At 41.0% G+C, this 14,070-nt stretch overlaps 1 protein-coding gene across 9 annotated transcripts in view; it reads right to left on the bottom strand.

The window, feature by feature from the left end:
- LOC105483060 (EF-hand calcium binding domain 3) overlaps positions 1-14,070 on the bottom strand; it is a 575,939-nt gene that overhangs the window by 222,962 nt on the left and 338,907 nt on the right. For all 9 annotated transcript variants that reach the window (XR_011615926.1, XM_071083376.1, XM_071083377.1 and 6 more), the window contains 4 exons: positions 8,952-9,053; positions 8,391-8,444; positions 995-1,096; positions 434-487 (listed from right to left, as the gene is read on the bottom strand). Coding sequence is in view for 8 of the 9 variants with exons in the window: in XM_071083376.1 (XP_070939477.1) it covers positions 434-487; positions 995-1,096; positions 8,391-8,444; positions 8,952-9,053 (312 nt within the window). In the remaining variant the exon portion in view is untranslated. The remainder of the gene's footprint in view (positions 1-433; positions 488-994; positions 1,097-8,390; positions 8,445-8,951; positions 9,054-14,070) is intronic.

Raw genomic sequence — 14,070 nt, 5'->3', positions numbered from 1 at the left:
AAACCTGCACGTTGTGCACATGTACCCTAGAACTTAAAGTATAATTAAAAACAAAAGTCAAAAAACAAGTATGACATATTTCATTTTTGTAAAACTAGGTGGTTAGATGCTTGCAATGAACTCATTACTTTGATCCTTTTAATGCTTCACCCTGTTTTCACTGTGTCCATCTAGTTATTTGGATCTATAGATACTGGTGAAACCATTTTATTGGAAAACAGTACTAATGAATGTAAGATGTTATCAAGAAATAGTTCTTTCGTTTTGACTGATAAAACGCAGATAATGTTAATCTGTTAGTAAAGGCAGATATTTTATCAAAATATTGAAAATATGTGAATTGATAAGCCACAAATAGAATATTAGAAAAATACTAATAAAAATTTTCGTGTAAATCATCATTTATTGCAAATCATGTGTAACAAATTCTTACCAGTAAAAGCTTTCACTTCATCCTCCAATGCTTTCAGAGCCACTTTATTATCAGCTATAACACAAAGGCATAATTTGAAGCTCATAACATGTTATATCACAAGAACACTCTCCTCCCTCCTATGATTATAACACCTAGTAGCAGCACTTAGGAAGTATACTGGGCATTTTGTTAAGCACTTTAGTCATTTGATAAATATTTACTCAGAATATGTTACGAAGATGAAGAAACAATTATAAATATTGAAAATAAACTTATTTAGAAAATGTAAATTTGACTTTATAACCCATAAAACAGCAAATCTTATATTTGATAATGGAAAGATGGAATTCAAAAGTGGCTTTTTCCTAGGGGTCAGCTTTCTTGTCCTCAGAATTTGGAAGGCTCTTGTAGTGACCATGCCGCTAGTATTCAGAATACTACCTTCCCTACTTTGTTACTCTGACTGTCTTATTTAATCTTGCCATTTGCATTATGAAAAGTTCTTTTTTCCCTTTCCTTCTAATGCTAAAAGCACACAGAACACAAAACCCCAAAACCAGTGATATCTAGCATGCTCACCACCGACTGGCAGGCTTTGTGTCAGATCTTCAAGTTCTTTATCTGTGAGCTTGACTCCCATGTTGTCTAGAACGGTCTTCAGGTTTTTTATATCAACCTTCCCTAATCAGAAAGACACAGGCTGTGAGGAAAATGTAGAGACTCTAAAACAAAATCTCTATGTTTCTTTTTTTTTCAGACGCACACATTTTGGGAAGTTGAGAAAAGCTATGGATCTTTTATTTCCACAAAGTACACACACGCATTTTCACAAACTGCGCATTAGGATTTAGGAGGATGTGCTAAAGCCCATTCATGATTATATTTTTCTACATAAAGAGAAAAAAATTCGTTGAATCAATATATAAATGAAATTGACCATGGAATTAAAATTAGGATCCTTTCCTTTAAACCAATTAACTGATCAGTGGATGCAAACTTGGGTCAATCATTGACATATTTTGACCAATACATAGGATTAAAAAGTAATCTCTCAATATTATTCCTAATAACGATAATGATAGCTAATGTTTATTGAGAGCTTTTATTTTGGTACCAGGCATCATACAAAACATTTCATTTATATGTTGTCATTTAATCACAGACAGATATCAGACAACAGTTGACTAAATTCCTCATATAGATAGCTCATCTTTTCCTTGACTTTTTTGGCATGTAATTACATCTTCCCCACTAAGTTTATAAACTCTAAGAGAGTATGGGATACATTTCTCAACAATATGGTTGATTATCTGGTTAAATAACGATACATCTGTTTTTCAAAAGTCAGATGGAATCTGTGTATTAGAGAGGATGCAGGATTCACAACGAAATTAGTAGTGAATAATGGGAAGGCCAAATGAGTACCTTATATTCATCTACCTCCTTATTACTTTCCCTGACATTTAAGGTATTTCATACTACTCAGCACTATGTTTTTTTCCCCAACACTTTATAATAGAAAGTGCCAAACATGCAGAAACATTGAAAGAACAGCACAACGAACCATCACCACTTACATGAAATAATAGTTAACATTTCGCCCTAGTTTACTTTTTCTCTCTCATACTGTCTTTCCATATGTATGTGTGAGTGTATACATAAATATGTTTTTCTTTCCTCAACGTATTTTGACTGTAAATGGTGGACATCGTAACTTATTATCCCTAAACACTGCAGCATGCCATGAATCTTCTAAGAATAAGGATATTCTCTTATGCGACATTGTTGATAAATACATAGCATGGTCACACCTAAGAGAATTAACAATAATCCCTTAGTGTCATGTTACATCCAGTTCATATTTAAAAATATTTTTGTTAATTGTCCCCCAAACATCTATTACAGCTGTTTCTGTCAAAAGTTCACATTGCATTTAGTTATTCTCTTTGTCTCTTTAAATCTAAAAGTTAGCTGGGTGCAGTGGCTCACTGCTGTAATCCCATCAATTTGGTAGGCCGATGTGGGCGGATCACTTGAGGTCAGGAGTTCGAGACCAGCCTGGCCAACGTAGTGAAACCCCGTCTCTAGTAAAAATACAAAAATTAGCTAGTCATGGTGGTGCACACCTGTAGTCTCAGCTACTTGGGAGGCTGAGGCAGAAGAAGCACCTGAACCCGGGAGGCGGAGGTTGCAGTGAGCCGAGATTGCACCACCGCACTCCAGCCAGGGCAACAGAGCGAGACTCTGTCGAGAGAGAGAGAGAGAGAGAGAGAGAGAGAGAGGGAGAAAAAAGTCTCCCCACTTTTTTTTTTTTTTTTTTTTTTTTTTTTTTTTTTTTAACATTGAACACCAACTTTTTTAAAAGAGTAGGCCGGTTTTCCTGTAGAATCCCTCATTCTGAATTTGTGTGATTTTTTTCTTTGTGGTATTATTTAACCTGCTTTTTATTCCTCATATTTCAAGTAAACTACAATCATTATGGAGTTGTGAAATTTTTTCCAACGATTTATAGTAACTTGCAGGCATTTATTTCTCTCTCTCTCTCTCCCTCCCTCCCTCCGTCCTTCTTTTCTTTCTTCTCCAGAGAGGGAGTCTCACTCCGTCACCCAGGTTGGAGTGCACTTCTGTGATCTCGGCTCACTGCAACCTCTGCCTCCTGGGTTCAAATGATTCTCCTGCCTCAGCCTCCCAAGAAGCTGGGACTACAGGCACCCACCACCGTGCCCGGCTAATTTTTTTTTTGTATTTTTAGTAGAGACGGAGTTTCACCGACTTAGCCAGGATGGTCTCCATCTCCTGACCTCCTGATCCGCCCGCCTCGGCCTCCCAAAGTGGTGGGATTACAGGCGTGAGGCACCGCGCCCGGCCTGAAATATTACACTTTCTCAAAAGAAGGACGCCTTCCAAAGGCCAATCCCCTAACTTACTGGCACCCTTCTGAGTTGCATTCGGGTCACGTACCAGGTACCGTCATTTCGTGTTTATAGAATTTTGTGTCCTGCTGTTTTTCGAAAAGCAAACGTGGATGACAGCGTTTGAGCCCTCCACCCCCGCCCCTTCTGTGAACACTGGGCTAAGCCACAAAGACACAGAGGAGAAAACTCGCGGTAGGGGGCTATGAATGCAGAGAGCACCAGATGGTTCCCTGCAGACACAGAACCAGCTCCAGCTGGTGCCCCTTGAGAGTCTCTCCGCAGAATCTCGGAGGCTGATCCTCGCCCGCAAGCACAAGCGGGGAGGAGTCCTATGCCCTCGCCTAAGTCCCAAAGGAGGATCTGCCGGCTGTGCTGGAAAACACCACCAGAGGGCCCCCTTACCCTCCCAGGGAGGCTCTGACTGGCAGTGAGGAGTCACATGCTCATCCTTGGACCAATGACAGGAGGGTACTGGGAACAGGACGTGAGCGCTGCTGGGATCACGTGACTGATCACAGGCAAAAGATGCCCACTGCCACTCCATGGCCCAGGATACCAACCTGTTTATTTTTTACTTTTCCTTTTTGTAAAGATGGGGTCTTGCTATGTTGCCCAAAGTGGTCTTCAACTCCTGGCCTCCCAAAGTGCCGGGATTACAGGCGTGAGCCACGGCATCCAGCCTCCTGACATGTTTTTTTGTTTTTCCAGACGGAGTCTCGCTCTGTTGCCCAGGGTGGAGAGCAGTGACGTGATCTCGGCCCACTGCAACCTCCATCTTCTGGGTTCAAGCAATTCTCCTGCCTCAGCCTCTTGAATAGCTGGGATTACACGTGCCCATCACCACACCCGGCTAATTTTTGTATTTTTAGAAGAGATGGGGTTTCATCTTGTTGACCAGGCTGGTCTCAAACTCCTGACCTCAAGTGATCCACTTACCTCGGACTTCCAAAGTGCTGGGATTACAGACAGGAGTCACCACGCCCAGCGTCCAGACATGTTTAAAACAGAAAAATTTCATCTACAATCACCCCTGTTAAATGGTATATTATGTAATATATCCCAGTATATGGAGACACAAGGGTAACAAGGATATCCGGGACTTGAACTCATCTCTGCACCAAGCAGACCTCATAGACGTCTACAGAACTCTCCAAACCAAATCAACAGAACTTACATTCTTCTCAGCAGCATTCATCGCACTTATTCCAAAATTGACCACATCGTTGGAAGTCAAGCACTCCTCAGCAAATGTAAAAGAACAGAAATCACAACAAACTGTCTCTCAGACCACAGTGCCATCAAATTAGAACTCTGGATTAAGAAACTCACTCAACACCACACAACTACATGGAAACTGAACAACCTGCTCCTGGATGACTACTGGGTAAATAACGAAATGAAGGCAGAAATAAAGATGTTCTTCGAAACCAATGAGAACAAAGACGCAACGTACCAGAATCTCTGGGACACATTTAAAGCAGTGTGTAGAGGGAAATTTATAGCACTAAATGCCCACCACAGAAAGCAGGAAAGATCTGAACTCGACACCCTACCATCACAATGAAAAGAACTAGAGAAGCAACAGCAAACACATTCAAAAGCTAGCAGAAGGCAAGAAATAACTAAGATCAGAGCAGAACCGAAGGAGATAGAGACACAAAAAACCCTTCAAAAAAATCGATGAATCCAGGAGCTGGTTTTCTGAAGAGATCAACAAAATTGATAGAACGCTAGCAAGACTAATAAAGAAGAAAAGAGAGAAGAACCAACTAGACGCAGTAACACATGATAAAGGGGATATCACCACCGATCCCACAGAAATACAAACTACCATCAGAGAATACTATAAACACCTCTATGCAAATAAACTAGAAAATCTACAAGAAATGGATCAATTCCTGGACACATACACCCTCCCAAGACTAAACCAGGAAGAAGCTGAATCACTGAATAGACCAATAACAGGCTCTGAAATTGAGGCAATCTTTAATAGGCTACCAACCAAAAAGAGTCCAGGACCAGACGGATTCACAGCCAAATTCTACCAGAGGTACGAGGAGGAGCTGGTACCATTCCTTCTGAAACTACTCCAATCAATAGAAAAAGAGGGAATCCTCCCTAACTCATTTTATGAGGCCAGTATCATCCTGATACCAAAGCCTGGCAGAGACACAACAAGAAAAGAGAATTTTAGACCAATAGCCCTGATGAACATCGATGCAAAAATCCTCCATAAAATGCTGGCAAACCGAATCCAGCAGCACATCAAAAAGCTTAACCACCAAGATCAAGTTGGCTTCATCCCTGGGATGCAAGGCTGGTTCAACGTACGCAAATCAGTAGACGTAATCCATCACATAAACAGAACCAAACACAAAAAACACATGATTATCTCAACAGACGGAGAAAAGGCCTTCAACAAAATTCAACAGTCATTCATGCTAAAAACTCTCAGTAAACTAGGTATTGATAGAACGTATCTCAAAATAATACGAGCTATTTATGACAAACCCACAGCCAGTATCCTACTGAATGGGCAAAAACTGGAAGCATTCCCTATGAAAACTGGCACAAGACAGGGCTGCCCTCTCTCACCACTCCTATTCAACACAGTGTCTCCTATTGAACATATTGTTGGAAGTTCTGGCCAGGGCAATCAGGCAGGAGAAAGAAATAAAGGGTATCAATTAGGAAAAAAGGATGTCAAATTGTCCCTGTTTGCAGATGACATGACTGTATATTTAGAAAGCCCCATCGTCTCGGCCCGAAATCTCCTTAAGCTGACAAGCAACTTCAGCAAAGTCTCAGGATACAAAATCAATGTGCAAAAATCACAAGCATTCTTATACGCCAATAAGAGACAAACAGAGAGCCAAATCATGAGTGAACTCCCATTCACAACTGCTTCAAAGAGAATAAAATACCTAGGCATCCAACTTACCAGGGATGTGAAGGACCTCTTCAAGGAGAACTACAAAGCACTGCTCAGCAAAATAAAAGAGGACACAACCAAATGGAAGAACACTCCATGCTCACGGATAGGAAGAATCAATATCGTGAAAATGGCCATACTGCCCAAGGTAATTTATAGATTCAATGGCATCCCAGCAAGCTGCCGATGACGTTCTTCACGGAATTGGGAAAAGCTACCTTAAAGTTCATATGGAACCAAAAAAGAGCCCGCATTGCCAAGACAATCCTAAGCAAAAAGAACAAAGCGGGAGGCATCATGCTACCTGACTTCAAACTACACCACAAGGCTACAGTAACCAAAACAGCATGGTACTGGTACCAAAACAGAGATATAGACCAATGGAACAGAACAGAGGCCTCAGGAAAAACACCACACATCTACAACCATCTCATCTTTGACAGACCTGACAAAAACAAGAAACGGGGAAAGGATTCCCTATTTAATAAATGGTGCCGGGAAAACTGGCTAGCCATATGTAGAAAGCTGAAACGGGATCCCTTCCTTACGCCTTATACAAAAACTAATTCAAGGTGGATTAAAGACTTAAATGTTAGAGCTAAAAGCATAAAAACCCTAGAAGAAAACCTAGCCAATACCAGTCAGGACATAGGCATGGGCAAGGACTTCATGACTAAAACACCAAAAGCAATGGCAACAAAAGCCAAAATAGACAAACGGGGTCTAATTACACTAAAGAGTTTCTGCACAGCAAAGGAAACTACCATCAGAGTGAACAGGCAACCTACAGAATGGGAGACAATTTTTGCAATCTACCCATCTGACAGAGGGCTAATATCCAGAATCTACAAAGAACTTAAACAAATTTACAAGAAAAAATCAAACAACCCCATCAAAAAGTGGGCAAAGGATATGAACAGATACTTTTCAAAAGAAAAGTTAATTAATGCAGCCAACAGACACGTGAAAAAATGCTCATCACCACTGGTCATCAGAGAAATGCAAAGCAAAAGCACAATGAGATAGCATCTCACACCAGTTAGAATGGCGATCATTAAAAAGTCAGGAAACGGCGGGTGCTGGCGAGGATGTGGAGAAATAGGAAGGCTTTTACACTGTTGGCGGGAGTGTAAACTAGTTCCACCATTGTGGAAGGCAGTGTGGCGATTCCTCAAGGATCCAGAACGAGAAATACCATTTGACCCAGCAATCCTATTACTGGGTATATACCCAAAGGATTATATATCATGCTACTATAAAGACACACGCACACGTATGTTTATGGCGGCACTATTCACAATAGCAAAGACTTGGAACCAACCCCAATGTCCATCAGTGATAGACTGGATTAAGAAAATGTGGCACATGTACACCATGGAATACTATGCAGCCATAAAAAAAGGATGAGTTGGTGTCCTTTGTAGCAACACGGATGAAGCTGGAATCCATCATTCTGAGCAAACTATGGCAAGGACAGAAAACCAAACACCGCGTGTTCTCACTCATCGGTGGGAACTGAACAATGAGAACACTTGGACACAGGGCGGGGAACATCACACCCCGGGGCCCATCACACCCCGGGGCCAGTCGTGATGTGGGGGAATGGGGGAGGGATAGCATTAGGAGAAACACCTAATGGAAATGACGAGTTAATGGGTGCAGCAAACCAACATGGCACATGTATACATATGTAACAAACCTGCACGTTGTGCACATGTACCCTAGAACTTAAAGTATAATTAAAAACAAAAGTCAAAAAACAAGTATGACATATTTCATTTTTGTAAAACTAGGTGGTTAGATGCTTGCAATGAACTCATTACTTTGATCCTTTTAATGCTTCACCCTGTTTTCACTGTGTCCATCTAGTTATTTGGATCTATAGATACTGGTGAAACCATTTTATTGGAAAACAGTACTAATGAATGTAAGATGTTATCAAGAAATAGTTCTTTCGTTTTGACTGATAAAATGCAGATAATGTTAATCTGTTAGTAAAGGCAGATATTTTATCAAAATATTGAAAATATGTGAATTGATAAGCCACAAATAGAATATTAGAAAAATACTAATAAAAATTTTCGTGTAAATCATCATTTATTGCAAATCATGTGTAACAAATTCTTACCAGTAAAAGCTTTCACTTCATCCTCCAATGCTTTCAGAGCCACTTTATTATCAGCTATAACACAAAGGCATAATTTGAAGCTCATAACATGTTATATCACAAGAACACTCTCCTCCCTCCTATGATTATAACACCTAGTAGCAGCACTTAGGAAGTATACTGGGCATTTTGTTAAGCACTTTAGTCATTTGATAAATATTTACTCAGAATATGTTACGAAGATGAAGAAACAATTATAAATATTGAAAATAAACTTATTTAGAAAATGTAAATTTGACTTTATAACCCATAAAACAGCAAATCTTATATTTGATAATGGAAAGATGGAATTCAAAAGTGGCTTTTTCCTAGGGGTCAGCTTTCTTGTCCTCAGAATTTGGAAGGCTCTTGTAGTGACCATGCCGCTAGTATTCAGAATACTACCTTCCCTACTTTGTTACTCTGACTGTCTTATTTAATCTTGCCATTTGCATTATGAAAAGTTCTTTTTTCCCTTTCCTTCTAATGCTAAAAGCACACAGAACACAAAACCCCAAAACCAGTGATATCTAGCATGCTCACCACCGACTGGCAGGCTTTGTGTCAGATCTTCAAGTTCTTTATCTGTGAGCTTGACTCCCATGTTGTCTAGAACGGTCTTCAGGTTTTTTATATCAACCTTCCCTAATCAGAAAGACACAGGCTGTGAGGAAAATGTAGAGACTCTAAAACAAAATCTCTATGTTTCTTTTTTTTTCAGACGCACACATTTTGGGAAGTTGAGAAAAGCTATGGATCTTTTATTTCCACAAAGTACACACACGCATTTTCACAAACTGCGCATTAGGATTTAGGAGGATGTGCTAAAGCCCATTCATGATTATATTTTTCTACATAAAGAGAAAAAAATTCGTTGAATCAATATATAAATGAAATTGACCATGGAATTAAAATTAGGATCCTTTCCTTTAAACCAATTAACTGATCAGTGGATGCAAACTTGGGTCAATCATTGACATATTTTGACCAATACATAGGATTAAAAAGTAATCTCTCAATATTATTCCTAATAACGATAATGATAGCTAATGTTTATTGAGAGCTTTTATTTTGGTACCAGGCATCATACAAAACATTTCATTTATATGTTGTCATTTAATCACAGACAGATATCAGACAACAGTTGACTAAATTCCTCATATAGATAGCTCATCTTTTCCTTGACTTTTTTGGCATGTAATTACATCTTCCCCACTAAGTTTATAAACTCTAAGAGAGTATGGGATACATTTCTCAACAATATGGTTGATTATCTGGTTAAATAACGATACATCTGTTTTTCAAAAGTCAGATGGAATCTGTGTATTAGAGAGGATGCAGGATTCACAACGAAATTAGTAGTGAATAATGGGAAGGCCAAATGAGTACCTTATATTCATCTACCTCCTTATTACTTTCCCTGACATTTAAGGTATTTCATACTACTCAGCACTATGTTTTTTTCCCCAACACTTTATAATAGAAAGTGCCAAACATGCAGAAACATTGAAAGAACAGCACAACGAACCATCACCACTTACATGAAATAATAGTTAACATTTCGCCCTAGTTTACTTTTTCTCTCTCATACTGTCTTTCCATATGTATGTGTGAGTGTATACATAAATATGTTTTTCTTTCCTCAACGTATTTTGACTGTAAATGGTGGACATCGTAACTTATTATCCCTAAACACTGCAGCATGCCATGAATCTTCTAAGAATAAGGATATTCTCTTATGCGACATTGTTGATAAATACATAGCATGGTCACACCTAAGAGAATTAACAATAATCCCTTAGTGTCATGTTACATCCAGTTCATATTTAAAAATATTTTTGTTAATTGTCCCCCAAACATCTATTACAGCTGTTTCTGTCAAAAGTTCACATTGCATTTAGTTATTCTCTTTGTCTCTTTAAATCTAAAAGTTAGCTGGGTGCAGTGGCTCACTGCTGTAATCCCATCAATTTGGTAGGCCGATGTGGGCGGATCACTTGAGGTCAGGAGTTCGAGACCAGCCTGGCCAACGTAGTGAAACCCCGTCTCTAGTAAAAATACAAAAATTAGCTAGTCATGGTGGTGCACACCTGTAGTCTCAGCTACTTGGGAGGCTGAGGCAGAAGAAGCACCTGAACCCGGGAGGCGGAGGTTGCAGTGAGCCGAGATTGCACCACCGCACTCCAGCCAGGGCAACAGAGCGAGACTCTGTCGAGAGAGAGAGAGAGAGAGAGAGAGAGAGAGGGAGAAAAAAGTCTCCCCACTTTTTTTTTTTTTTTTTTTTTTTTTTTTTTTTTTTTTTTTTTTTTTTTTAACATTGAACACCAACTTTTTTAAAAGAGTAGGCCGGTTTTCCTGTAGAATCCCTCATTCTGAATTTGTGTGATTTTTTTCTTTGTGGTATTATTTAACCTGCTTTTTATTCCTCATATTTCAAGTAAACTACAATCATTATGGAGTTGTGAAATTTTTTCCAACGATTTATAGTAACTTGCAGGCATTTATTTCTCTCTCTCTCTCTCCCTCCCTCCCTCCGTCCTTCTTTTCTTTCTTCTCCAGAGAGGGAGTCTCACTCCGTCACCCAGGTTGGAGTGCACTTCTGTGATCTCGGCTCACTGCAACCTCTGCCTCCTGGGTTCAAATGATTCTCCTGCCTCAGCCTCCCAAGAAGCTGGGACTACAGGCACCCACCACCGTGCCCGGCTAATTTTTTTTTTGTATTTTTAGTAGAGACGGAGTTTCACCGACTTAGCCAGGATGGTCTCCATCTCCTGACCTCCTGATCCGCCCGCCTCGGCCTCCCAAAGTGGTGGGATTACAGGCGTGAGGCACCGCGCCCGGCCTGAAATATTACACTTTCTCAAAAGAAGGACGCCTTCCAAAGGCCAATCCCCTAACTTACTGGCACCCTTCTGAGTTGCATTCGGGTCACGTACCAGGTACCGTCATTTCGTGTTTATAGAATTTTGTGTCCTGCTGTTTTTCGAAAAGCAAACGTGGATGACAGCGTTTGAGCCCTCCACCCCCGCCCCTTCTGTGAACACTGGGCTAAGCCACAAAGACACAGAGGAGAAAACTCGCGGTAGGGGGCTATGAATGCAGAGAGCACCAGATGGTTCCCTGCAGACACAGAACCAGCTCCAGCTGGTGCCCCTTGAGAGTCTCTCCGCAGAATCTCGGAGGCTGATCCTCGCCCGCAAGCACAAGCGGGGAGGAGTCCTATGCCCTCGCCTAAGTCCCAAAGGAGGATCTGCCGGCTGTGCTGGAAAACACCACCAGAGGGCCCCCTTACCCTCCCAGGGAGGCTCTGACTGGCAGTGAGGAGTCACATGCTCATCCTTGGACCAATGACAGGAGGGTACTGGGAACAGGACGTGAGCGCTGCTGGGATCACGTGACTGATCACAGGCAAAAGATGCCCACTGCCACTCCATGGCCCAGGATACCAACCTGTTTATTTTTTACTTTTCCTTTTTGTAAAGATGGGGTCTTGCTATGTTGCCCAAAGTGGTCTTCAACTCCTGGCCTCCCAAAGTGCCGGGATTACAGGCGTGAGCCACGGCATCCAGCCTCCTGACATGTTTTTTTGTTTTTCCAGACGGAGTCTCGCTCTGTTGCCCAGGGTGGAGAGCAGTGACGTGATCTCGGCCCACTGCAACCTCCATCTTCTGGGTTCAAGCAATTCTCCTGCCTCAGCCTCTTGAATAGCTGGGATTACACGTGCCCATCACCACACCCGGCTAAGTTTTGTATTTTTAGAAGAGATGGGGTTTCATCTTGTTGACCAGGCTGGTCTCAAACTCCTGACCTCAAGTGATCCACTTACCTCGGACTTCCAAAGTGCTGGGATTACAGACAGGAGTCACCACGCCCAGCGTCCAGACATGTTTAAAACAGAAAAATTTCATCTACAATCACCCCTGTTAAATGGTATATTATGTAATATATCCCAGTATATGGAGACACAAGGGTAACAAGGATATCCGGGACTTGAACTCATCTCTGCACCAAGCAGACCTCATAGACGTCTACAGAACTCTCCAAACCAAATCAACAGAACTTACATTCTTCTCAGCAGCATTCATCGCACTTATTCCAAAATTGACCACATCGTTGGAAGTCAAGCACTCCTCAGCAAATGTAAAAGAACAGAAATCACAACAAACTGTCTCTCAGACCACAGTGCCATCAAATTAGAACTCTGGATTAAGAAACTCACTCAACACCACACAACTACATGGAAACTGAACAACCTGCTCCTGGATGACTACTGGGTAAATAACGAAATGAAGGCAGAAATAAAGATGTTCTTCGAAACCAATGAGAACAAAGACGCAACGTACCAGAATCTCTGGGACACATTTAAAGCAGTGTGTAGAGGGAAATTTATAGCACTAAATGCCCACCACAGAAAGCAGGAAAGATCTGAACTCGACACCCTACCATCACAATGAAAAGAACTAGAGAAGCAACAGCAAACACATTCAAAAGCTAGCAGAAGGCAAGAAATAACTAAGATCAGAGCAGAACCGAAGGAGATAGAGACACAAAAAACCCTTCAAAAAAATCGATGAATCCAGGAGCTGGTTTTCTGAAGAGATCAACAAAATTGATAGAACGCTAGCAAGACTAATAAAGAAGAAAAGAGAGAAGAACCAACTAGACGCAGTAACACATGATAAAGGGGATATCACCACCGATCCCACAGAAATACAAACTACCATCAGAGAATACTATAAACACCTCTATGCAAATAAACTAGAAAATCTACAAGAAATGGATCAATTCCTGGACACATACACCCTCCCAAGACTAAACCAGGAAGAAGCTGAATCACTGAATAGACCAATAACAGGCTCTGAAATTGAGGCAATCTTTAATAGGCTACCAACCAAAAAGAGTCCAGGACCAGACGGATTCACAGCCAAATTCTACCAGAGGTACGAGGAGGAGCTGGTACCATTCCTTCTGAAACTACTCCAATCAATAGAAAAAGAGGGAATCCTCCCTAACTCATTTTATGAGGCCAGTATCATCCTGATACCAAAGCCTGGCAGAGACACAACAAGAAAAGAGAATTTTAGACCAATAGCCCTGATGAACATCGATGCAAAAATCCTCCATAAAATGCTGGCAAACCGAATCCAGCAGCACATCAAAAAGCTTAACCACCAAGATCAAGTTGGCTTCATCCCTGGGATGCAAGGCTGGTTCAACGTACGCAAATCAGTAGACGTAATCCATCACATAAACAGAACCAAACACAAAAAACACATGATTATCTCAACAGACGGAGAAAAGGCCTTCAACAAAATTCAACAGTCATTCATGCTAAAAACTCTCAGTAAACTAGGTATTGATAGAACGTATCTCAAAATAATACGAGCTATTTATGACAAACCCACAGCCAGTATCCTACTGAATGGGCAAAAACTGGAAGCATTCCCTATGAAAACTGGCACAAGACAGGGCTGCCCTCTCTCACCACTCCTATTCAACACAGTGTCTCCTATTGAACATATTGTTGGAAGTTCTGGCCAGGGCAATCAGGCAGGAGAAAGAAATAAAGGGTATCAATTAGGAAAAAAGGATGTCAAATTGTCCCTGTTTGCAGATGACATGACTGTATATTTAGAAAGCCCCATCGCCTCGGCCCGAAATC

Source organism: Macaca nemestrina, chromosome 17 (assembly GCF_043159975.1).
Source record: "Macaca nemestrina isolate mMacNem1 chromosome 17, mMacNem.hap1, whole genome shotgun sequence".
Lineage (NCBI taxonomy): Eukaryota > Metazoa > Chordata > Mammalia > Primates > Cercopithecidae > Macaca > Macaca nemestrina.
This window is presented reverse-complemented; position numbering and strand designations above follow the sequence as displayed.